The 26287-nt window shown below is 66.4% G+C and overlaps 1 protein-coding gene across 3 annotated transcripts in view; it reads right to left on the reverse strand.

Moving 5' to 3' along the window:
• MAD1L1 (mitotic arrest deficient 1 like 1) overlaps positions 1-26287 on the reverse strand; it is a 318039-nt gene that overhangs the window by 13157 nt on the left and 278595 nt on the right. For all 3 annotated transcript variants that reach the window (XM_043559540.1, XM_043559541.1, XM_043559543.1), the window contains one exon: positions 24626-24816. In XM_043559540.1, the coding sequence (XP_043415475.1) occupies positions 24626-24816 (191 nt within the window). The remainder of the gene's footprint in view (positions 1-24625; positions 24817-26287) is intronic.

The following is a 26287-nucleotide window of genomic DNA, read 5'->3' on the forward strand; positions in this document are numbered from 1 at the left end:
CGTCAAAGTCAAAGCCGGGGGTGCCGGTTCAGGCACCCCTCTCGTTTCCAAAGGGGCAGGTCCGGCGAGGACCGGTCTCCGAGGACACGCTGCTCTCGCAAGAGCCGTCCCGCTGGCGCTCCTCCCCCCGGGACAGGCTGGTGAGAACCTCCCTTCTGTTCCGCACTTCGTGCCGCCGTGGCGACAGGACAGCCCGGAAGTCTGGTCCCTGCAAACACACGCGCCCGCCTGACAGGAAGGAGGCTCTGAGGGGGTGAGCCGAAGCCACCGTGGGGACATTCACGTGAATCGGCACAATCTCACCACGGGTGAAAAGACAATGAAGCAAAGAACTAGCCATGCCTGGCGTCCCCGTGCCTCGCCCCTGCTGGCCCCGCTCGGGTCACATCCTGTCATGGGGCCGCGTGCATCCCGCCGACGAGGGTTGGGCCGTCACACACTCCGGGACGCAGCGACGGTGCGCGCTCCTGCGGGACCCTCCGTGACCTGTAGGGTGACCCCGTGACAGGGCAGGCCTGAGCCCGAGGGACGATGGGAGGGACGATGGGCGGGAACCCAGCAGGAGACGGGTGGACGCCCCACAGGCAGACCCCGAAGAGGGCGGGTGGGCGTGGCGGGGGACACAGGGCCTGTGGCGGGGTGGGGGCTGCCACACCTGGGACCTTCTCCTTACGCGGGGGACCGACACCTCCCCTCACATCTGCCTCTGCCCCGAGGCGGAGAGCGGGGCTGCGATGACACAGGAGCCCCGGGCTGCCCCCAGGGTGACCTGACAGGACTCGGCATGTGCTGGACACTGTGCAGAGGGTCCCAATGTCTGACCCCGTCTTCCCTTTCCACCTGGGGGGGGGGGGTTGCACCAGAGGTGAGGGGCTGGGAGCTCAGCCAGAACCGCCTCCCTGGGCTGCACCCCACCACTGTGAGCCGGGGCGGCATGACCATCCCCGTGCTGCCGTCACGATGCACGGCCTGACGGCCAGGGTCACTGTCCCCTCCATCGAGAGCCCATGTGGCAGGATGATGGGGGAGGGGACCAGGGTGACGCCCAGAGCTCGTCTCGCTCTCCCCGGGCACGGGCGCCGCCTGGTACCATTACGGGCACTGCCCGGGTGGGCCGACCGCAGGGCACGGGGGGCGCTGGAGCAGAGGTCTCCTGCTTCCCACGACCCCTCCTGGCAGACTGGCGGGCCACTGGGCGGTGTGCCGGCCTGGGGTTGGGAGTCCACTATTTATTCCCAGCCCGTGGGAGGCGGGGACTCACGCTCCAAAGCGCAGCTCGGTCCAGCACAGCCGTGCCTAGAATACTGACGCAGGGGCGGCCGCGGCTCTGGCCTCGGTCGGTTAGCGGCCCTTGCGGCTCCCTCAGCGTCTGGCGGCCGGGAAGTCAGCAACCCAAAAACGACGGCCCGGAACCCCACTGACTGGCCCGTCTCCCTCTGGTTCCAGAATCGAGTGCACTGAGCAGCACGGCAGCCGGGGTCTCTCGCTCGCCTCTCTGAGCTCGAGTCCCTGGGTGTGCACCAGCCGGGCAGCGGGCCCGGGGTGACGGACCGCCTCGGGTCAGGCGCACAAAGCCACGCTGGCCACCCTGACTCCCTCCACAGGGCCTGGGGGGACCACAGAGTACCGCGGACACGCTCAGCCTTGCCACCAAATGGGGGCGGGGGCCTCTCCCTGCAGCCGAGCTCCACGGGAACCCATTCTAAGGCACCACCACCCGGGGCCGTCAGGACGGCTGAGTGGCGGCTGTGCCTCGGGAGCGGGGGACAGACAGGAGGGGACACGGCTGGCCTCTGGGCCCTCCATCCGTGCTCCAGGGGGCACGTGCCACCCCACTCTTGCGCGGGCCCCCACCTTCAGCTCCACAAGGGGTACAAAAGTCTGGGCGAAAGCCGGAGCACAGCCAGCGTGAGATGCGGTTTGCCCTCGTGGGGCAGCATCTCACCGCCGGGGTGGAGGCCACCAAGGCCACCAAGGGAGCAAGCACCAAGACCCAAGGATGCCGATCAAACTAGAGTCATTTGCACCCAAGGTGTCCCCAAACCGAGGGGTGACTCAGGACCAACAAAGCACTCGGGACAGGACACGGCCACCTGGCTGGCGGGGTCACCAGGACCGAGGGCTCTCCCCTCCGCCCCCCTCCTCTTGGACAAAGAGCCGGCTGGAAGCACAGGGTCCCGGGCTCCCCCTGCCACGGTCCGGCCCTCAGGGAGGAGACGCCATGCCGTGTGGGCACCCGCGTTGGACACCTGAGCAGGCCCGCCCCTCGCTCTGCGGCCAAGGGCACGGTGCGACACTGCTTCCCTCCCCCAGACCCCTGCCCTCGGACAATAAAAGCCAGAGGAAGGGAGTCCTTCGTTCTTGGCAAACAACGCTCGGACCAAAGCCATCTGCGGGTGCAGACCGTGTGACGCGTGTTCTCCGTCTCGTCAGCGCCTCGGCCGCACGGAGCTATTTGCTTTCAGACCCGCTTCACGGGGCTGGAATCACATCGTAGGGTTTTCTTCATCCTGCAGTAGAGTCCACGTCCTGCTGATAACTCTGCATTTTCACTGACCACGTTCGTTTGAAGAAGAAACTTGAAAACGTATCTGCAGCGATTCGCTCCTCGGCCCCAAGAACGGATACGAGCCATCTGCTCACATCCCGCAGGTATCTTCCTGTGATTTAATTTCGGAAATGATTCTCCAGCCTGTTCTGGGAAAGGCAAATCACCCCTCTCCTTGGGGGTGTCTGAAGAGCTCACATCTGTCCCCACCGAAGTCTGGCCTCTTCTGTTGAGCAAGCACCAAATCTCACATCCAAACGAGCTGGGGCCATGGGGCAGCGGGCCAGGTGTCCAGGGACGGGACGTGGCTCAGGAGGGTCTGGAAGGCCCAGCACCCCTGCCAACAAAGGGCGGGAAGGCGGTCACAGTCGCTGTCCTGAAGCAGCGGTGGTCCGGGCAGCTGCGCCATGCACAGGGCAGTCGGCCAGGCTCCCAGCGGCCAGGGCCCACGCACTCCGACCCCCCAGAGCAGGAAGGCACTTCCCGGGCCAAGAACTGTGTCTGTGATATCTGGGCCGGTGCTGCCTCCGCCCTGGGAGGCCCCCAAAGGTCCTGGTGGGGAAGGGACACGGGCCCGACGTGGGTGGACGTGGCTCTGGGGGCGTGCCACGAGGGTCGCCGAGGCCCCTCTCCCTGGACGCAGAGGGGGAGAGTGTGCTTACGAAGAGAGGGCTCACGTGGGCTGGGCCTCCCGGACGAGCACCATCAGCCAGGCTCTCATTCCTGAAAACAGTGGTTAACGTTCCAGCCGAGCGTGTGACATTAAGGGGATCTAACTTCCCGAACAAGCCGGCACGCGCCGTTTCTCTGACTTCCGCCTGCCTTCGCCGGAACACTGCCCACATGGCGGCAGGGCCCCAGATCCGCTGGGAGGGCCTCCCTCTCAGGGAGAGTCACCCCTAGACCACAGCCCTCCAGGTTCCACGCTGCTGTCCCCGCTGCGGTGTTGGGGGAACGGCCGTCATGGCACAGGCCAGACCTCAGGTCACCCAGAGGAGGCTGCTCTCGGAGCCTTTGTCCTGGCAGAAAGGTTGAGGGACACGGCCTCCCGTCCCCGAGTGACAACGGAATGGGCCGGCCCGGGGCAGATGCCCCAAGTGTTACAGGGCGAGCGCCCTGGAAACACCGGGCGCCCCACTCTGGGGCACCTGTGGACAGTGACCTCCCCCTCCTATTCCGACTCCCTGGGACCAGGACAGGCCAGCACCGGACGGCCTCCACAGGCGCCCACCGCCCCGAGCAAGGCAGCCCACGGGCGGGGAGCCCAGGGGCTGGTGCCTACCTCGGGGATCTCAGACGCCCAGGACGGGGAAGCGCCCCCTACGTGCCATCACCGCCTCCCTGGCCGCCACCGTGCCAAATAACTCGTGCGAGGCCCGTGTTTTCAAAGTGCTCCGGGATAAGATGGGTGGTTTGAAAGCTTGAAGGAAGCAGATCACTTCCCGGAAAGTCACAAATTACTGAACGCAGGGAGACCACCAAATGGAGCCGGACTAAAGGCCGGGCGGGCGCTGCGTGAGGAGAGGTGCCCCCGTGCTCCTCCGTAGACAGACGTTCCCGATGCTCCAGCGCGTCTGCACCCGGAAACAGAGGCAGACCCGTCCGGAGGGTGCAGCTGGGCCTTTTGGGGGTGCTGCGGGGTGTCGGGAAGGGAGGCGGCCAGGCACGGACGGAGCGGGGCCCCGCGATGCCCAGAGGGCGGGGCTGGCACGTGCTCTGGAAAACCTCCACGGCCGGTCTCATCGTGTCTGGGCTGCGGGTGGGCGCCTCTCGTCCTGTGGTGAGACCCCGCGTCCGCTGGCCCGGGAGGTGCCCACCGGCCCGGAACCTCCGGCGGGGCAGGGGCCGAGGGCCGCGGCCTGGACTCTGGGGGCTCCCAGGGCACCTGTGGGGGCAGCACGGCGGGCCGCCCCGGCCCAGCCGGGAGCCGACATTTGAGAGCGGTCCGGGTGACGCTGTGTGATTTAAAAGTTAATTAAACCGAGTAAAGTGTAACAGCCCCAGGTGTTTATTTCCAAAGAGCGTTTGGAAGGAAAAGGGGGAAATCTAATAAAAAAGCTCTGAGGTATCGCATTAGGAAATAATCACGTCGCTAAATCACCCGTGTCTCCAGTGGCCTCCGGATGACTGGGCTCCAACTCCGCCCCCGCCATCACCCAGGTGACCCCTCTAGGCGCAGGCGGCCAGGCCTGCCCCAGCAGCACCCTCCAGAGGCGGCCAACCCCCCTGGCGGCCGTGCATGCAAACTGGCTCACCGGCCCGCCCGCCCACCCGGCCCGCCGCCTGCTCACCTGCCCGTTCACACTGGCCCGTTCACTCACTCGTTCATTCGCTCACCCATCCATTCATTCGTTCACACAACCGCTCGTTCACGCGATCGCACGTGTCCCCCCTGCACCAGCGCCCTGAGTACTCGCCAGACCACAGCGGGAGGCAGAGGATGGCAAAGGACACGAGGACCTGCTGTGGTGGCGTGGGGCGGGACCAGTCAACAACGCACGCGGAGACCCAGCCCCTGGGAAGGCAGCATTTGGGCCGAGACCCCAAGGAAGTGTAGCCTAAGAGGGGCACGTGGGTGGGGGCTCCAGGCTCACGGGGGCCCTGAGATACAAGGGACCTCAGATGCCATCTGGTCAAGACAGCCGCCTTCTGCTAAGGCTGGTGACCCCACTTCAGCAACGCCCTGACGGGGAGCTCAGCACCTCACATGGCCACCTTCATGTGTCACTGGATCGAAACCCGCCTCCCCGGGCATCCCGTCGGCCCACAGAACTGCACGGCAACAGTGGGAAGACGGGCTTCCTGAAGCTGAGCCCGGGGCCAACGCGGGGGTGCCGGGCAGTGGTGGGAAGCCTCGGGAACCCGCGGAAGGTGGGCAACACGCACACAGTATGGCTGGAATTCATCCATAAAACGCTCACCGAGGCCTCCTGTTCTGGGCACCTGGGAGGCACCCTCGGGGCCTGGTCGGAAGGCACGGCGGGTCTTCACCCTCCTTCCCGAGCTGGGTACAAGTGAGGTCCCCTCCCGCCGCAGCCGGCGGGTCTCCATGGGGCTGTTATAGCGGCCTGGCTGGCGCCTTGGGGGGCGGCTCCCGAGAGCCCGGGAGCGGCAAGGGGAGAAGCCACGGGACAAGAGCTCGGTGCAGCCCGTGTTGAGTCGTGGAGCTGCGGGCAGCCTGAGGACCTGGGCCAGCCCCCACCGCCCCCAGGGTGCGGACAGGGACACTGAGGCAGGGCGTGGGCTGGAATTCTGGCGCGGGCCTCCTGACTCCAGGCTCCGGCCGCACTGCGCTGGCTGGCACCCCAGGAGGGGCCGCGTCCCGCCCCACGGTAGTCCACGCCCCCAGCTCCGCTGTCACCGACTGCGCTCTGTGACGTCAGGCACCCAGCACGGGGCGGGGTCTGGGTACAGGGGCGGGAAGGAGTAGGGGTGGGCGTCGGGGAAGGAGGGGCGCCTGGTACTCACAGAGGGGGTCTTTGGGGTACAGGCGCCTGACCTGGGGGAGCACTCAGGGGCCGGGTGCCCCGCCGGCCCGCAGACCCGCACCTCCTCCCGCTTGGCACCTGCCGGGGGCCAGGACGTGTCCTGGGGCCGCTGGAGCCGTTAACTACGACAGAGTAGACAACTGTGTTTTGAAAAATGCGTGTTTCTATGTGATTGCTTTTTTTAATTGGTTGGTTTAACATTTGAAATCTGACTTAATTTCAACCTGATTTTCCTCACCATGGGGTCAGGCTCAGAGCCGGGAAGTCATTGCCAGAGCGCCCGTCACCAGCGGCAGGGATCCCGGAGCCGCGCGCCGGGTCCCTGGGCACCGCAGTCGGCGTGCTGGCACCAGGACGGTGGCGCCCTGCGTGAGAGGGGGCGGCCGCGGGGACGTGTCTCTGCAGATGCCAGGGTCGTGGGGTGGCGGGCAGCGGCACCCCGAGACCAGACCCACACGGCCTCCCCGCCCGCTCTGGAGCCGACCAGGCTCGGGTGCCGACCCGTCCCGTGTGAGGTGGCACACGAGGCTGGGGCAGCTGCGGGGACCTCAGGCGGGAGTGGACGGTAAGCGGCGCGGCTGGCCTGGCCCTGAGGGGGACGCGCTCCCCGCGGCTGGCAGCCCGGCCCCGAATCTTCTCCGGCAAGCGAGCCCTCTTGGGGCCTTTGTCCCTCCCTGACACACCAGGAACGGCGTCCGCCTCGGGGCCCTCTGGGAGGACACGAGAAACGCACCCAGGGAGCCGAGGAGCTCGGCCGGCCGGGCCTGTGCGCGCAACGGAGGCTCCACCGTGCTGCCGCCTCCCCGCACCCTGAGGCCACCGGAAGGCCACCCGCCGTCCCCTCAGCTCCCGCTGCCCCTGACACAGGCCAATGCCACAGGCAGAAATGCCACGCCCCGCACCCTCCAGCCACGTGTTTCCCACACGCGTTCCACGCTCTCCTGTCTCGTGCCTTCGCGTGCGCTCGGTCCTCTGCCTGTGTGACCCGCTCCCAGTGAGGCCCTTCTCGTCCTCCAAGGGCCACCTCGAAGTCTGCTTCTCCTGTGAATCCTCCCAGAGCCTCCAGAGAGGATTAACTGCTTCCTCATTCATTCATTCATTCATTCATCCATTCATTCATTCGTTCATTCATTCTTCACCCACACACCCACCATCTGCCTACCTGTCCACTCACCTGTCCACCCACCATATTTCTGTCCATCCATCCACCCACCTACCATCTGTCCATCTGTCCCCCCACTCAACCATCCAATCACCACCTGTGTGTCCGTCCACCCATCCACCTGCCCACGATCTGCCTGTCTGTCCATCCGTCCGCCCATCCATCTACCCACTTATCTACCCAACCCACCCACCCCTCCAACATGTACTGAATGCCTATCATGTGGCAAGCGCTATTCTAGCTGCTAAAAACACAACTGGAAATAAATTAGACAAAATCACTGCTCTTATAGAGCTTACAGATCTAAGTAAAAAAACAATGTCAAAAAAAGGGAGCTGGGGAGGCCTCTAGAGAGGCAGTGGGTTTTCTTCCACATAGATGGTCATACAAGGCCCATCCACAAGGTAACCCTTGAACAGACCCCTGAATAAGGCAGAGAACGAGGCATATGGCTCCGAGGGGCCGCAGGAAGTGGGAGAGGTAGATGCCAAGGTTCTGAGGCAGCACATACTTGGTGCATCCAGGGGGAGCCCAGTGGCCAGTAACCCCTGACGGCAGCGTTGGGGGTACGTGTGGGAGGAGCGGAGGCTGGAGACACACATGAACTTGAGGAAGTTGCTGGGGTCAGTGCTACAAGCAGACCCATCTTCTGGAACAGGGGTCAGCAAAACCATGGCTCTTGGGTCAAACCCACCATCTGTGTCTTGTAAATAAAGTTTTATTGGCACACAGCCATGGCCAGTCAGTTACATATCCATCTGTGGCTGCCTGTGCCTGACACGGGCACAGCAGACCATCGCGACAAGAGACTGCACGGCCTCTAAGGCCCACAACAGTTGCTGGCTGGTCCTGCACAAAGTTCGTGAACCCCAGCCTGGCACGCTCTCCGAGGGACCAGCCCCTTCTAACCCCGGAGGCGCTTCCTACAGTTTACAGTGTAAACAGACCCCAGGCTGGGTAAGGGGAAGGTCCTGAGCCCCACGTGGGGAAGCTGGGGTCAGCCGGGCGTGCATCGGGCGTACCCGCCGCGGGACCTCAGGCCCGGGCAGCGGTGACTGCCCTAGCGGGGACCAGGGCTCGGCTCAAGAGTCTCCCCGAACCCCTGGGCCCCAGTTCGCAGGTGCACTGCCAGCCGCCACTCCGCGCACGTGGCTGGGACGGGCAGAGAAGCAGCAAACGTTCCAGAAAGACAGACGGCTCAGAAGCGGCTGGGGGGGACCCGGGGCAGGGGGGGAGGGACGCGGCCTGGCACTCTGGCGCCAGCTGCCTTGCCGGGACTACGGGGAGCGCCCTGGCAGGTGGTCACGCACCTTGGGGTGTGCTCTCCGTCCTCTGGAGGGCACGTCAACACAGCCCTCACGGAAGGGGCGCAGGGAGGGAGGCCGGACAGGACGCCACTGGAAGACAGAGGCCCCCGAAGCCCAGGTCTTCCCTGTAGGAGACACGCACCACTCCTCCTCCAGCGACCCGGGGCCGAGGCTCCCGGAGGGGAGACAGAGGCTCTCCTGGGGGTGGAGAGGTGCGCACCTGGAGCCCTGCCTCCCTGTGCCACTTGGGCCAACACGACACGGGTCGCCACAGACAACTTCCTGGGAGCTGTGGGCCTGGTGGACAGGGGAGACCCGCCCAGCGGTGGCGGTGCCCCAGAGGCCGCACCAGCCTGTGGAGAAGTGAGGCGGGGGCCTCAGGCCCAGGGGGACAGGGCAGGTGAGAGAGGGGCCAAAGCCGTAAGATGTCACCCACGTGAGACGGATCCCTGGGGCGGCATCAGACTCTTCCAGACCAGCACGGGGTGAGGGCCGTGGAACGAGTGACCAGGCTGCCCGGTGGCTGAGGCCAAGCACAGTCCCATCACGCGTGTAGACAGCAACAAGCAGCCCCCCAGCCACACCCCAGGACCCCGGCGGCTGAGCCGATGTGACAGTGAGACGGGGAGACGCCCCACAGCCAGGCAGCTGTCCTCCCGCCACCCTGGGTCCCCGGGTCTCAGAACGCCCTGCCTGCTTCCTCCAGTCTCCCCAGGAAAAATTGCTTTAATATTACGTACAGCGGTGCAGGGGAGGGAAGACCAGACAGAAAGACGGATCTCGTCAGGACTCGGGGAGGACGGACACCCTGAGAAGGTGCTCAGTGTTAGCATCACCACCTCAGCGAGGAATCCGGTCCTCCTGCAATTGGAGGCCGCTCGCGCCAGCTCCCCGAGGAACGCCCTCTGCAAACTTTGATGCGAACTAATTAAGTTTGCACAGTTAATCAGGACCGGCTGCCTCCGAGACCCGGCATCGACAGACACGGAGGCCGCGGGGAGACGCAGCGGGGCCTCTGCGTCACGTCGGTCTCCTGCCTGCATGCGGCGAGCAGGTGCTTCTGAGCCAGGGTCCTGGTGACCACGGGCAGCCCAGTGGCACGACAGCACCCACGACGGGTAGCGTGCCCAGGCGGGGCCCTCGGGGACCGCCGGCAGGGGTGGGCACGAACACGGCGCCCGGGCTGGCCGAGGTTGCAGCTGGCGGGACACAACGGCCGGGGCACGGGGGGTGGCAGCACCGGGGCAGAGCACCCTCCGCCCGGCGCCCGCCCACCTGCTCCCTCAGCACCTGCTAGCCGTCACCTACACTGTAGCAGGACTCCGGGCGTGTGGCCTCCACTGTGCGGGCCCCCGCCCCGGCCCCCAGCCCACCTCCCCCAGGACCTCGGGCGTGTGGCCTCCACTGTGCAGCACCCCTCTCTCTAACCCCCGGCCCCCAGCCCACCCCCCTCGGGAGCCCTGACTGCGGCCCCTGCGGGAGCTCACCGCGGGCACTGCGGCAGGGAAGGAAGTGCAAGATGGCCATGGGAAGGAGGCCAAGGGACGGGGGGCTGGGCCCGGTGGGATCCAGTCCAAAGGAGCTCCCAGAGCTTACTGAGGATGGATTAGGACACGTGTAGGAGGTGCTGCCCGGATAAGAACCGCATAGTGAAGACACCGTCATGTGGCGAGGAACGACACTTGCTGGGAGGCCCTCCAGGCCCGCGTCCTTCACGCTGGGAGGCCTGGAGGTGCAGGAGGCGGGCCCACGCGCCATTCCGGATTCTCTCAATCTGGTCGAGGCCGTGCCTGAGTCGGCGGAACTGGGACCACAGACCCACCTCTTCCCGGCCATGGTTGGTCAGAACCTTCTGGAGTCCTCTCTCAAGCCCCCTCCCTATCACTGGGACTCCGAGGGCCATCCGGGCCTCTCTGGACTCTGACCCCGCTTGCCCTCGCTGACTGGCGCTGAAGGCACCTCCTCGGCGAGGCCCTGCCCGTGCCGCCCGCACCCCCACTTTGCACCTCTCGGGCCCGGCCGGGGGGCTCCCGGAGGAACCCCGAGGAGCCTGCCGCCAGGCGCAGCCCGCCTGTGTTTGCGCAGAGAGCCTGCAGAAGTGCTGACAGCCACGCTGACGGAGCCAGGAGCTGAACCAGCACTTTGTGCCGGGACCGCGGATGAGACCCGAGTTGGGGTCTCATGGCCCAACTTTGTGCCGGGACCGCGGATGAGACCCGAGTTGGGGCACGCTGTGCTCACGGGAGAAGCCCGCACCCCTCAGTGTGCTGTGGACGCCCCCCCCCCCCCCCCCCCCCCCCGCAGGCAGGCGGGCGTCCGGCAGGGACACACGGCCACAGGGCCTCAGCTGTGCACCGAGCCCTCAGGGGTCGTGGGTGCAGGAGGTTCTGATCCGGGAGGCCACGGTGGCCGACACCTGCACCCGTGACAGGCGCCCAAGGGGTGCTGGTGCAGCCAGTCGGGGTGGACAAAAGGTCCCCAAAACAGCGACTGGCTAAAGTGGCACGCACGTCCGCCTCGGTGGCACTGTGTCCGCTTTGGACTGACACGCACCCCCCCCCCCCGGCCCACCCCAATTCACAGCATGGAGGTGCCCGGAGGCCATGAAGGGGGGTCGGTGCCGCTACAGAAGAAACCCCGGGGCGCTCCTTACCCCTCCTGCCGTGGGAGGGCCCTCCACCAGCCTCAGTGGCCTCCACGTGCCGCCGCCCGGCTGTGGGGTCGTGACTGCAGTGTGTGGACGCAGGCAGGGAACCTGAAGGTGTCCTCTGCCTTCCAGTGCCCGTGACTCCCCCTACCGGCCGCAGCCCTACCCTCCTGCTCAAGGGGACAGCGGGGCCTTGTTCCCGAGGGCCAGAGCCCTGGCACAGGGCTGGCACATGTCGGCCGCCCTGGGGTCCCCTCCCCCACCTTCGCCACAGAGCTCACCCCACACTGGAAACAGTGACGTGACCGAACATGACCCTAATCTAACCTGGGGTGTGCCCTCAAACTCCCAGGTGTGGGGGAGGGGGGAACTCAGTGGGTCAATCCCACGTTCACCTGCTGCCGTGCTGGACCCTTACTCACAGGCCCAAACTGGGCGCCACCGGGCTGCCCCCTCAAGGGATGCAGAAGCCGAGGGGGGCGGCCGGCTGGAGGGCTGGCAGCTGATTGCCCGACCCACCTCCCGCCCCCTGGTGGCGCCCACACGTAACCTACCCTTGGCGGGTGGAGCCTCAGACACCTTGCTGCGGCCCTGCTGACCTCCAGCCAGAAGAGGGACGGCGGCGGCTGGACCGTGAGCCAGACTGCCCCACGCGCGTCAGCGCTAAGGCCAATCGCGACATGCACGCGTCCGAAGCTTCGTGGCACAGGCCTCTGAAACCCACCACCCTGCAGTTCCAGCCGGGTCAGGGAACACTCGGCCGCCTGGCCGGGGGTCCTGGCGTCACGGTGGGCAGCCCTCATCGCCCTGGGCGTCCCTCCACTGAAACCCCAGCCACGGGTAGCTGCAGGGGAGTGCGCGGGCGCACGGTCAGGCTCAGGCGGTCGCACCCTGCTGCCGGGGAGGGCGCCGAGGCCCGGCCAGCCTCCTGCTCCTGGCGGGCAGTCTCTCCTCCCAGCCTTCTAGCAGGCATCACCTGGGCTCCACGCCTCGCCGTGGGGGTGGCTCCGGGCCGCGGGGGCCCTGTCTGGAGGAGCTCGTGCTACGTGTGGCCCCAGAAGGCCCACGCCAACGTCCCCTGGTCCTTAGGGTTCCAGGGCACCTGGTGCAGGAGCATCCGGAGGCTGGAGCTTGGAAGAAGATGTGGCCCCACCTTCGCCCCCGATCGGCAGCTTCGGAGTCCCCAGCGGCCGTCGCGAAGGCTGGGAGCACGCAGACACGCGGGGATTTGCCCGGGTGGAGGAACAGGTGTGCAGGTGACGCTCACCTGGGAAGGTGTCAGGTGCCGGAGAAATGCAGCGAGCCGGCGGGGACGTGGGGGGACGGAAGGTGATCCGCAGGACCCCCACAGGCACCGGTGGAGAGGGCGGGGGCCGCTTTGGGCGTGTGCGTCCTCGGACCAGCCCTGGTGGCTTTGAGGAGGGAGGTCCTGGGACAGGCCGTGCCGTGGGACAGTGAGCTGGCGGGGGGCCCCGGGGGGACAGGGAAGCCAGGCAGGCGAGGCCACGGGACGTAGTCTGGGGCACAGACTGCCGGAGCGCGGGGTCAGCCCCACACCTGGGACGAAGCAGACGGTGAGGAAAGGGGGTCCAAGATGGCTGCCGAGGAGACCCCTGTCCCTCAGGCCTGCCTGATGTGGGGAGAGGACTCACCCAGCACCCAGACGGGGACGGAGCCCCTCCGCCCCCGCGTCTGGGAGCTCATGGCGGTGAGGCGGCTGCCACTGTGGGGATGCCCTGCCGGCCCGGTCAGGGGTCAGGATGGGCACAGTGGGCACCTTCATCGGGACAGGGCTGAGGCCTACCCCGCTGGTGGCTTCTATCCCCACCCGGGGCCCCCGCTCTGCATCCGAGCAAAGCCCTGTAAGGAAGCTCTGACTCCAGAGGCCAGGAGAGTAGACTGGCTGCTGCCTGGCCACGGGGCTGTGCCTCTAGTCAGCACGGGCCACGGGGGGCGAGGTCTCCAGAGGATGGGTTACCGGACACACGGTGGGCACACGTCCCCTCCTCTCTTCAAACGCTCCTCATACACCGCTCCTTGGGAGGAGGGTAAGGAAACGTGGCTCCCGAGGGTGGTGGGGTGGAGGCCGCTGGACAGAGGCCCGGGGCAGACCCGGAGGGAGCCGAGCCTCCGCCGTCCATCCCGCCCAGACCGGGGTGGAGCCGGTGCCAGGGTCCAGGCTCCCCGGCCCCTCCTCCCCTTCGTGCCGCTATGCCCTCCCCCCGAAGCTGGGAAGGCAGGGAGAAACCCCTCGCCAAGAGGGATCAGGAAGCAGGTGGGGGTCCCGGTCCTGCCTCCAAAGCGTCAGGAGCTCGGGACAAGGGGCGGGCACCGGAGTCTGGAGAGGGGATGCGGACACAGACCAGGCTGCCCTGGGGGGACCGATCACCCAGGGCAGGAAGCCGCCCCTCTCATCCCCCGTAAAGCCGGCTGGCACCCCCCGGCCCTTGTCCACTCTGGGCTGCCCAGGAGGTCGGCTGGAAAACGGGAGAAAGGTCTCCGAACACCGGCGGGCATGAGAGAAACAGAGACATGAGCCACGGCGGGCCGTCTTCAGCACACGCCAACCTCTGGCCCAGGCGTCCCATGCGCCTTGACCAACGCCCTGGCAGCTGGCCAACACGAGGCTCTGCCCCACCGCGGGGGCGCCCCCCGGCCTGTCCCAGGGGTGGGGGAGGGGTGGAGGCTTTACGGCAGCGGGAATCCACAGAGCCAGCCTCGCGGTGGCCGGAGGTGGAACCGGCATCGATTCCCAATTCACAGCTGGGCCCGTCGCCAGCGGGGCTCGAGGGGAAATGCCCTGCCGAGATCAAGTGCAGGGGTGGTTTTTTAGGGCTCCTTCAGCCCAGCCCAGCGGGCGTATGGCCCGCGGTGGCCTCGGAGCGGCCTCCGGCCTCCCAGCTGCATGAGACCCCCGCCGCCTCAGCACCTGGGTGGATCCTACTCCCCCTCCTCATCTGGGGTCAGGGCTCCGGCTGACCCTCAGCACCCTCGGCTGGCGGGTGGAGGACAGGCCTCAGCATCCTCTGCCCAAGGACAGCAGACGTGGCCGGCGGGCAGACCGCGGCTGTGGGAGCGGTGCCTGCACGAGGCACCCTTCGCATGGCCAGAGCATCTCGGTTGGGGGCGGGGGTGGGGAGGCGGAGGGGCTGTCCCCCTGATCCTAACGATCCAAGTGTCTGCGCAGCGTGCGGGCTGAGTGCGGTTCCCTTAAAGACCGGGAAGGGTAACGAGCTGCTCTCACAGATCAACATCACCCAGGGACAGCGGCTGCTCATCGAACGCCTGGCGGGCCCCAGCGTCGAGCTGCGAAGAGCGATCATCTCCTGGCCAGTGGCAGGGGGAGGGGCCAGCGCTCCGGATCCCGCAGCCCCCGTCCCGAGAACCAAGCAGCCTGCATCCTGCCGGGGCTGCCGCGGGGCTCTGGGGCCCCTGCCCCCCCCCCCCCGCCTCCCCTGCAGCGGGGGCTGGGCAAATCCAGGCGTCCAGTGACCCAGGTCCCTGCCCTAGTCGGAGGCTGCTAATGAGCAGCTCCCCGCCCCCCTGTCCTCCACCCGGCCTTCCTGCACCCCAGCTCCGAGCAGCAGGACGAGCCTGTCCGTGCCCGCACTGGGGTCTGTGCTCGCGGCCGAGGCTGCGGGCTCATGGGGGGCAGGAGCCGGCAGACCAAGGAGAAAACATCCCTTTGCCTGGCGGACAGGCCACCCTTCCTCTGGGCCGGAAACACCACTGACAACTCAGTCTGAGGGTTTTGTGGGCACGTCGGAGCCACAGCTCTGTGACCTCCCTGGCTCCTCAGATTCCGGGCTCAGTGGGGTGTGGGCACAGGGCAGGTGTGTCCCCGCACGGGAACGGGGGGAGCCAAGTGCCAGAAGGCTCGCGGAGAGAAGAACCCGCTCTAGGAAAGCCCCCAGCAGGCATGACAGATCCCGGTCACGTATGACTGATTACATGTGCCCGTGGGCACGCGGTCCACATACACGCACGGCCGCGTACGAGTATCTGACACGCTGAGTGGAACAAGCAAGATGCTGGCAGAGCCAGTGTTACTAGCCGGCCCGTGGCATTGGCTGTGGCGGCCTCGATGACCATCCGCAGTGTCCGTAACACAGGCTTATCCGGTAAAAACCCAGCCCCGTGACACGCTGCCTGGCTGTGGTGAGCGTCGAGGCCTCAGGGTCGCCTGCACGCCAGCGCCCTGCCAGCCGCCATCCACCCCCAGGGCTCTGGGACCCGCACGCTGCCCGACACCTGGCGCCGGGACCCGCCACCAGGCCGCGATGCCCTCCCGTGTCCACCAACCCGAACCCACCCCACGGTGACATTGCGGGTTACGGCCAAAACGCCCACATGCTCGCCCGGTGCGCGAGCTGCTTCAGAATAATCGGGGCAGCAGGGAGGGCTTCGGTGCGCACGTGGGGATTCTCGACACCGTCCGCTTTCACAGATGCTTAAAACTTTCCGCGACGAACCTGAGGACGGCAACGGGTGGAAACAAACCTGGAAAACCAAGGGCCGCTATTCCCCTTGCCGGCCGGTCACACGGGGGTCTGGGGGAAGGACTGGCTGCTGCTCCCAGGAGCTCAGAGCCCCATCCGCACACACACAAGGACCACCCCCCCCAGCACGGGCACGGGGTAGGAAGCCACTCTTGAGGGGGAGGGGCCGCCCCACCTCTGCCCGTCCTGGGGCACACCCAGGGCCATGGCGCTTCTGGGAAGGTGAGAGGCCTGTGACCTCTGCCCGGGGATCCATGCTGACACAGACCACATCTCCTGAATGCTTTCGGGGGTCACGGGGGCCCCCGGGGCCCCCCAGTGTGGGCTGAGTGCTCTTCTTCGAACGTATAAACTGGGACCAGACCTGCCTCCGTGTCATCAATGACCGACACGATAGACAAAACACACACGGTCAAGTGTTCGCACACACTGGGCAGGCGGCTACGGTGATCCCCGAGGAAGAGACACGGGAGGTGAGCCCACGAGGCTCAGGCTGGCGGGCAGTCCTGCACAGGACGGAGCCGAGCGGGGGGCTCTGGGACACAGGTCCCCAGGACAGAGCCGAGAGGGGGCTCTGGGACAGCAGGCCCCCAGGACGGAGCCGAGCGGGGGCTCTCGGCCAGCAGATCCCCAGGAGTTTGCAGCAGGTGCCCAGGGTATTTACCAGAGACCCCGGAAGGGTTACATCTCAGCAGCAGAGTTTAGTCCTAGAATAAAAGCAGTCTTGACCAGCCCTGCCAGAGCTTAAAAACAAGCCTCGCAAGGGCCAGCGGACGGACTTGCCTGCCAGATAAAGGGATCTGAGAAGAAAAACCCACCGGAGACGAACAGCACATGAAAACCCCCCAAAGAGCAGGTCAGTGAACTTGAAGAGGGGGCGACGAAGAGCATCCAAAAGGAAGCACGGAAGACAGACACACACAGCATCAGTGACCAGCGGGATGAAGCCAAGTGACCTTAAATGTGTGTAACGGGAGCCCCAGAAAAGAGGGGAGGGACATAGAAACGGTACTGGAAGAAATGACAGCCTGGATGATCCGATTCTGGTCAACTATAAAACCACAGATCCAAGACGCCCCGTGAACCACAGCAGAACAGGTACAAAGAATATCTAGAAATCAGCCCAAGGTAAGAAGACTTCACGTTCACAGCACCGAGGTAAGACCGCTAGCCTTGCGGGCTCTCCGGACGTGCACCACCCCCCCACCCTTAAAGGGCACGGCTCTGTTTCCATCTGACGCTGGTGAAGCTTTCCTTATCCTGAGCTGGGGGCTGTGTCCTGGGATCCCCGCTGCCGTCCAATCCTACCTCCAGAGCCCCTACCCCAGGAGGGCCCAGCAAACAGCGGCAAGCAGCAGCTCTGCCTGGGGCGCCCACCGGATAAGCACAAGCCCGGCCTCTCCCACGCGAGGCTCAGGGGGAAGCGTATCTGGGCAGAGGGGGCTCAGGGAACACTCTGGGCCACCCCGATTCCCACACCTGTTCAGCTGACGAAACGAGAGACGTTTAGAAGTCAGTGTGCGTTCAAAGCAGCTCCATTTGAAATTCAGAGGACCCCCCCCCAAAAAAAAATTCAAATTAAGGTGTGTGTCTGGGCCCTGTTGTTACAGCAGGAGATGGGAGCGCTCCCAGAGCAGGCTTCTTCCCACACGAGCCTGTGCGCGGCCCCGACGGCCAGTCAGGGGAGGGGGAGAAACCTCGCAGCCTCTCACCCCCTGACTCCCGACACGGGAGCCCTGTGGGCTCTCCACCTCCTAGCGGGGTCTCATGGACCCAGGCTCGCCCACCATCCTCCCTCAGCCCTCACAGAGCAGGGACGAGGCCGGGGCCAGAAGGGTCCCTGGAAGCCCGAGGGGCGGCCCCTCATTCAGGGGGCGGTGAGAGACGCTGCGGCTTCTCCTGGGCAGTCTGCGTGGGGACCGGAAGGTTCCCGACACTCCTTCCAGGAGGCCCAGGGAGCCCTGTCCAAGTCAGAAGAAGCCCCTTCCAGGCCTCGCTGGCTGGCGGCCCTGGGGGCCAGCCCTCAGCACCTGGCGGGGGCAGCAGTGCCCCCAGGCAGGCAGCAGGGACAGAAGGCCAGGTTCAACCGGCAAATTCCGAGTGCCCTCGGGTCCGGTATTTCGGGAGAAAACAGAACAAGCCCCTTTCCTTCCCTGTTCCTCAACTTGAAACCGACACTCCAACCCTGAGATCCGGCATCTCACTGGAAGTGACCGGAGGGTCAGTGCCCCTCGCAGGACGCCTGTCCCATGCACATAAATGCAGGGGTGACACCAAAGGAGGGCCGAGGACCCCAGAGGCTCGACCGTCCTGTGAAGGTCAGGACGAAGCCACAGTAGCAGAGAGGGTGTGTAGGCCCTGCCCCTCGGGCCGGGCTGGGTGCCCCCCGACACTCAGGCCGAAGGTCATGCTGGAGGGATGCCCGCCTGCCCCCCGGCAGCCAGCCAGCCGCCTGTACTTGATGCTCCGCTCCACCAGCCACAAGGCCACCTTTGGGGAGACTAGCCCAGGGGCGGGGGTGCAAAGTGACGTGGCCACCAGGAGGCAGCTCTAGGACTTAAATGCACCGGCCGGTCTCGGTGGGCCGGTCAGTAGCCAAGAGACCCCGCGTTCCTCGGCCGCCCAGAGCTGTGGGCAGCTGCCGGCCGGGCAGGAACGCCTGCCGATCTGTTTGGCAGGGGCAGACTCCGGTCAAAGTCTCAAACCCGAAGCCCACGCCTCGGTGTCACGGCCCCACCAGCGCCCCGGCCCACAGGGAGGCCTGCACGTGGCTTCACCGGACAGGCCGTGGGTCCTCACTCACGCCGCCTACGCCTCAGCCCAGACGCGACGCGACTTGTTTTGATCCAAAGCACACGAGAGAGCGGCCTGGTCCAGGCCAAGGGGCGCCCCAGGGGCATGCTGGCAGGGCAGGGGGTTAGGGGTTGATGTGAGAGGGCAGGCGGCCCACACTGGTGGGGAGAGGAGAGCCGCGGTGAATCCTGGCCAGGCTGTGCCTGCCCCGTGTCCGACGGGCCTGAGCAGACCTGGCAGGACGTTCTTGTGGAGGGCGGGGGTGGACAGCACTGGGGTCCTGGGGCCTGCCGGCCTGCCCCTCACCCTGCTCTCTCCTACTGACAGGACCCGGGAACGCTGCCCCTGAAGACAGCACAGCGGGGAATGGCTTGCATCCGCCAGAAGATGCACAGGCCCGCTCCTCCCAGGAACTGCCATCAACCACTGGACCCGACACAAGGGATCCGGACAGATGACGGGGTGACAGGGTGGGGGCCCACAGCAGGATGGAGGGAGAGGAATGTCCCTTATCTGGCCTCTGAGCAGCCGCTCTCCTGACACGAGGTCCCAGTGTGTGGACAAAGCCCCTGCTGAGGAGCTGGCCATGGGTCCCCTGCAGGGCTCCACACGGGGCCACCAGCCACCTGCCCTGTCTGCCCCCAAACACCCTCTATTCCGACTCTGTTGCGGGGAGAAGGGCGCTTCTCGCGGGCCTGGAAGCTCACGTGCACGGCTCCGAGGGCCAGGCAGGCCAGGCACGCTCAGAAAAACCCCAGGAAGCCACAACACGGGTGTCCCATGGGCCACGTGGGACCATGCTGTCAGGTCCGGTTCTGGGTCAACACCTGACCGGCGGAGCCGTCCCTGGGACCTGGGGGGAAACTGCGGCTCCCGGAACCCCTCTTCTTCCTCCTCCGACCAGGAGCTGTTGCCACGGCAACCGCAAGGCTCCCCAGCCTCGTGCCAGCGAGATGACGCCACTGGGACGTCGCCGTGAGGCACGAGCTTCTCTCCTCACTGCAGTCTGGTCCACATCCTCTGTCTTGCTTGGCCCGACCGGCCCGCCTCTGCACAGGGCAGCCTGCCTCTCCCCCACCCGGCCCCTGGCCCTTCCCACCCCTGCTGCCCCACAACAACTGCCCCGGGCTCAGTACTCCACGGGAGGCCGGTGGCCTGTCTGTGCCCGTCAGACAAGAGTCCCGGGCACTGGTGCCAGTGGGGCCCGGTGGGGCAGAACAAGCCTGCGCTCTGTGGGTGACGGGGCCACGGGGCCGACCCTCTCACTAGTTTATGAGGAGAGAAGGCGGCAGCCACGGGCAGCCCAGGGGCAAGCTCCTTTGCGGGGCTGCACGGCCTGCACGGGCCTCGGTCCGGGTCAACATGGCCCCGCCGGCTGCCGGGTCCGCAAGGGCCACGGCGTGTGAGGGGGGACAGAGGTCGGAGACGCTGGGGGACAGAACGGCCAGAAGGGCAGTGCAGGTGTGGTGGTGGTCGTACACCAAGTCCCTTCCAGGGACGAGCCAGGTGGACACAGGGGGCTTGGAGTCACCATGTCCCCCGAGTACTTGCTGCAGTGACAGCAGGAACTCTGGAACTTTCTGAGGACGTGCAGCAGCCAGATACTGAGCCGGCGCGGCCTGTGCTCACCGTGCCACGGTTTACGGGTTTACACGCACGCCTCTCCCCTGCCCTCGAGCTGCTCCCTGGTGCCGGAAGTGGTGCCCCCCGCCTTGCCTGCTGGCCCGAGGGAGATCCCCGGGGCCGGCAGGGAGGACTCCCGCGTCCACAGCCGTGTCCCAAGGGCACTCACACGGGGGCCGGGCGCCGAGACTCAGCCACCGGCGTACCCGCCCGGTCTCCCTCTTGGGACGGGGGGCTCGCCCCGGCTAGTGGTCAGGAGGGAGGGCAGGAGAGCTCGTGAACCACAGCCAGACAGAATGACAGGCCCAGAGAGCAGGCCTCCGGAGGTCCCGGAGACTCGCACGCACCTGTGGGCGACACGGGCGCCCCCACTGCTGCCGGCGCGGCGAGGCCCACTTCTCCTCCGGCACAGGGGCGGGGGCGGGGGCGGGGAGGGTGGCCGGGCCCCTGCCGGGCCGAGTTCCGGGCCGAGTGCCTGCCTGTCCTCGGAGTGGCGGCCCCCGGGGGCAGGCAGCTCCCACCCACGCGGCAGCAAGGGCCGGGCCGCCGGGCGCCGCGTCTTCTGGAGCAGAGCGCGTGGGGTGAGCCCGAACCCTCAATCATGCCGGCGCACATCTGCAGAGCCCGCTCAGCCGGAACGGCGCTCAGCTATTTCTAACTCTGCCTTCAGCCCCCTTCCTGCCTGAAAGATCATCTCTGGGAAAATAAAATAAAATAAGCCAAAGGGGCCAGGAGACTGCAGCTTTCTGCGATCCCCCTCCAGCCTGATTGCGCCACCGCCGCGTGGGTCTGCGCTCAGCCCCCCGGGGCAGGGGCCCCAAGGCCGCGTGAGGGTCGGCGGGTCGGCCCGTCTCTCCGGCTGGTCTCCGTCCCGCAGCATCTCTCACTTAGGACCACCGGCTCACAGGGAACCCTTCCTTGCTGCCCCAGCCAAGGCTGAGCTCGCTGGCGGAGCCCTTCTGACCCCGGGGCGCATCCAGGTCAAGCTCCTCACTGTGGGTGGGGAAACCCAGTCCCGCGGGGTGCAGTGGCCCGGCCAAGCGTGAGGGCTCCAGGGCACCTCGTGTCCCCTTGGGTCCCGGGGCAGTGCTGGGCAGGGGCTGCCTCTGGCTGGGTCCCCGGAAGGCAGTGAGGATCTGCACGCGGTCAGTCTGCCGTCTCCCTTCTACGTGGCTTCTCGCGCATTCTCCCCATCTGTCCGTCTGTCCGCAGTGCACAGCCCGCACGCGCCAGGCCGAGCAGGCAGACGAGCAGCGGATGGGATGGGACGGGGCCTCCTGTCACTGAGCCGTAACAGGCAGAGGCAGCAGGTACTTCACCGGCAGTCACTCCCTGCCCCTGCTTAGAGACGTCCTCACAGGCTCGGCAGCTCCAGAAGCACCTTCTTTGGGGCCCCTGAGGGCCCGATAGCACCCACCCCGGAGAAGCTCAGAGGCTCCGCGTTTCGAGTGTCCGGGAGGACTGCGGCCGAGCAAGCGAACGCACACACACGTCCAGACGGTCTGCGGATACCGCCACGCTCTGGGGCCCTCCGCTCTCCGCAGCTCAGCACTTTCTGCCAGTGGAGGCGCAGAGGGAGGACAGGGCCACCGTGGAGTGCAAGCCCCGGCCGGGCACTGCCCGAGGCACGGCAGCCGGTGCGGGAGGCCGGCACCTCGGGAGGGTGGGGAGGTGTCCGGGGACAGAGGGCTGAGCCGGCCCAGAGGATGCACCTCTCACCCGGCCCCTCCCGTTGGGTGGCCCGTGAGCTCCCGGGAAGGCCCCACACGGACGTGCACGGGCCCTGAGCGGCAGATGCCCATGGCTGTGTGAGAGGCGGCTGACACTGGGGGTGGGGGCCTGGGTGGGGGGCTCCTGGCTTGTCCATACCTACACCACACTTGAGGCCTCCCAGGGCCCAAGGGCCCGACATAGGACGGTTCCTGTCCCTGAAGAACAGCTTGTGTAAAGGAACAGAAGTCACCTACGTAATGACCAAGCAACAGAAAGTGACGTGTGTCCTGAACGGTGTAAGTTGAAGACAGTTCCCACCTCTGGGGAACACCGGAAGCCCTCCCGGAGGAGGCGACTGTGAGCACATTACGGCTCTGTTGGGGGGTGGGGCGATCTGACCAGGGGCAGGGCCCAAGCGCTGGTGTGCAGGGTGAGGGGACCCCCAGGGGAAGGCAGAGATGGGGGCCCTGTGGGGCTAACATGGGCCCTGAGGGGCAGCTTCTGTCTGCTAAGCGCTCACTGCTTGAAAACACAATTCTGACAAACCCTGAAACCCAGGGTAGGTCCTCAGCGATGCTGCTGGTGCCCCCGTGTCAAGCACTATGGGGGCTCGTGGTCGTGGGCTCTCTTAGCTCTGACCCCTGACTCACAGACGATGAGACCGAGGCTCAGAGTGGTCTCCAGGTGGGGAAAGGCAGCGTGTGGGTCCAAGTCTGGCAGCCTGGACGAGGGGCAGCTGGCCTGTCTACCGGGTCCTTTCCAGACAGCTCTCTGCACGGCCTCCGAGGACCAGCGGGCACTGTGCTTCGCATCTCACAGTCGGCGACGTCCCTCCACGTTTTCCCTGACGACCCACGCATCTAGAACGTCACGCAGCTAGAACGTGGCGGGGCCGTGAGCAAACCCGCGTCTCCTGATGCTGTGCACGGGACTGCCCCCTACCTGGGGGGTGGGGCTGGAGGCCCAGCTGGGACGGTGGGGGCAGGGGTGCCTGCTGTGGGCGTGAACAGAGGGCTGAGCCGTCGGCCCTCCTGTCGTCCTCGGGGGCCGGCTCACACCCATGCTGCTCCCGGCACATCTGGCCCTTAGGTCCAGAGCCACGCCTGCAGCTGGGAGGCAGGGCACCAGTCAGAACTGTGGGTGTACTGGACCCTGCAGGGGACCCTCAGGAGGGGAAGGTGTTGGGGTTACTGCAGCAACACCCAGGAACTGAGCTGGGGTAAGCTCTGGGCGTGGACACACTCAAGGGGCCTGGCAGGGGGCAACTGCTGAGCACAGTGAGGCCTTGCACATGCAGGAGAGCCGAGGGTGGGGAGAGACCGCAGACAGCGTGGGTAGGGGCAGGGACAGCCGACGATCTGTAGGGGAATAGTGGAGGGTCCGGGGTGGGGGACGGCGGAGGGTCGGGGGACGGTGGACAGTCTGGGGCGGGGGAGGGGGGGGAGAGAAACGGCCTGACAGTGCCTTTGCGGATCTCTGCTCCACAGGCGCTGTCCTGTCCAGAGTGAGGGTTTGTAAGACCTGAACATCTCTGCTTACACGCTTGACATTTAAGAAAACCGTGTGGGGTTCCCACAGCGCACGAAGTGCTCGTCAGGGTCTGAGTTCTTCGGAAGATCGCGGAATGACACAGGAGAGACGTTTCTGAGAGCTTGCTTAGAAACGTAAAAACAGACACGCGGGACCCAAGACGGCCGGGGATGTGAGAAGGCAGCCATCAGGCCGAGACGCGGTGCTGACCTCAGGACGAGGAGAGGCCGCCAGGAAGGAAGGGGGATGGAAACGAAGTCGGGGGGGGGGCCCCACGCCGACCTGCGAGGTCGGGACCCCTCTTCCCTCGGCCTCCCGCGACCCGGCGCCTCCGGCTTGGCCAGCACCTGTGCCAGGAAGCAGCCGGGCGGGCACAGGTTTAGCGTGAGGCTCAGTTCGCGATGAAACGAGACAGGCAGGACTTCCTTTGCTACCGCGTCCTGCTCCACGTGTGCAGATCGCACGGGTTACGGCTGCTTTACGGACCCAGAAGAGTGGGTTCTTTGTTTTTACAAACGTGGGCAGAGCCAGGTGGACGGCCCGCTTCGCGCCGCGGCCACCCCGCGTGGGGACCTCCGTGCCGACCGTGGCCGCCCACAGCCATGCCGGGCCCACGTCGCCGTCTTCCAGCAAAGGGAGGGGAGGCCAGCGCGGCGGTGGCGGGAACAGCCCTCCTGGTCGGCCTGGCAGCGCCCCGGTCCTGCCCCTCACGTGCGGGTGCGTCATTCCCCGCGACCGTCCCAGTCCCGAAACCCGGACACCACCCCGGGCCTGGACACGGGTACAGCCACAGGCCACATGCTGCCTCCGACTCCGAGGGGGCTCCTCTGTGGGGGCCCCCACCCTGCTGGCTTCTCCAGAAGGAGTCTGGGGCCAACACAGGCCGCCAAGTTCCCGCCCTCGCGTCTGTCTGGGGTTCCAGCCCTGGCGCCTCAGGCAGACCCGAGGGCCCGTCCCAGAGAGATCCAGCAGCTTCCGTCCCCTGTCCCGTCTGCCACACGGTCCAGTCCTGAGGCCGCCTCCCTGGCCCAACACGGACCCTCACCCTCTTACTTCCGCCGCCCCCCGGGAACTGCTGGGGCTGGATGCCCCGGGCCTCGCTGCCCCGCCCCTCCCAGCGACGGGGCCAACGCAGCACAGGCGGACGGCAGACACCCAGAGGCGGCCAGGTCGGGGCGGCCGGGGGTCAGCAGACTCCCCTGGAAGCAGCGGGCCACGCCTCCTGAGGGGAGGCCGCCACCCTCCCGCTCCGTCGTGCACCAGGACGACCGGGCGGACGTGCTCTCCACACCGGTGGCCGTCACCGCGGTCCCACCTTGAAGATGAGGCAGTCGGCCTTGTGCTCGGCGTACATGGACGTCAGCCGGTACTGGCTCTCCGTGGTGACGTCTATCTGGTAGCCGGTGAGCGCGTAGCAGACCTTCCGGAACTCCTGGATCTTTGTGTGAAAGACCTCCTTCAGCCGCTGGTTTCTCAGCTCGGCACTCTCCACCTGCTTCTTCAGCTCTGGGGGCGACAGGGGACAGGGTGAGCTTGCAAACCCGGACCGGATGGGACGCGGGGCGGCAGCGGGGGCCAGGGCCAGAGTCACCGACAGCGGGTCGTGGAGGAGACGGGGTCCCGCCCAGGCAGAGCCCTGACGCGAGCGAGCGCGAAGCTAGGGAACGAAGAAAACAAGCACAGGGCCGGCCCGACCTTTGGGCGCGGAGTCGTTCAATGAAACGTAAATAACTCGAAGGACAGCAGTGACTCTGAACACAGAGGGCCTCGTCCCAGCTCTGAGCCCTGACTCGACCCCCGGTCTGGCGCCTTTTCTGAAGGGCAACAGGCAACACAGAGTCCTTCCCAGGGCCGCTGAGGAGGCTTAGGTGGGGCCTGGCCCCTCACGGGCAGTCTTGGGTCTGTACCTGCTGGGGGGCTGGCCGCCCACTCACACAGGCCAGCGCTGAGAAGTGGTGAGCAGGCAGGGGGCCTTGACAGTGGATGCCCGGGGGCTTCCTGGTCACATCCCTGGGGCTCCCCCCCCAACCCCCCCGCCGGAGACAAGGCCACTGCGCGCAGACAGGCCCCTGGGACCCCGCCCGCCCCCTCAAGGCTCTAACAGGACGGTTCAGGGCAGAGGCCCCAGGCCCTCCCGTCACGCCTGCCACGGTTCAGGGCCGCACAGGAGAAACCAGCTGTGCCAAGCACAAAGCCATCAGGAGGCTACACAGCAATTATCACGAATCCTTCACCCAAGGTGCCTTCCCAGTAATTAAACCTCAGTTCTCCCCTCACTAATTAGCAAGGCTGGCTCTCCTCAAACACCAGCCTCTGAAGCCAGGAGCTTCCTGCTGGTCCCTCTGGAGCTGATGTCGGGGAACCCCTCCAGGGCCCGGGGACGTCCTGGGTGGGACTGGAGCTGTGCCGTCTAAGAGGGTGGTGGGAGACCCCAGGCCTTGGAGCCGGTCAACCGGGCTGTGACAGGGACAGGAACCCTCTTGCTCAAGCTGAAGCAAGAGGCCCGTGGCACATCCTGTGACAGTCACCAGGACGGGCCCGGGCCCGGCAACCAGAGGCTCCCTGGCAGGGCTGAGGGCAGGGAGAGAGCAGGAAAGGTCACCTCCTGGAGCAGGTGAAGGGGACGGGGGAGCTTGTCTTCCAGGGAAAGACACACAGGAGAGCCTCCACCCGTGCGCCCTTCCGGACCTGTGGCCCTGAATGTGTGACCCTCCAGCTCCCAGGTGCGTCGGGTACACAACTGCCTGAGGAGGCGTCGCAAAGACAAGCTGGATCCCACGGGGCCACAGCACAGTGCCGTGTGGGTTCGGGCCACACCTTGGATGGTGGGAGCTCGGTCAGCTCCAGGCACCAACACGCTCTGCAGCCGTCACAGGGCGACGCGGAGGGCGTGGGTTCTGGTTCACAAACGGGGCTTGTGACATTCACTGCCCGGCCACGCGTGTCTGGCGTGGGGAGCGCCATCCGCCCCAGGCCA

This window comes from Prionailurus bengalensis, chromosome E3 (assembly GCF_016509475.1).
Source record: "Prionailurus bengalensis isolate Pbe53 chromosome E3, Fcat_Pben_1.1_paternal_pri, whole genome shotgun sequence".
Classification (NCBI taxonomy): domain Eukaryota; kingdom Metazoa; phylum Chordata; class Mammalia; order Carnivora; family Felidae; genus Prionailurus; species Prionailurus bengalensis.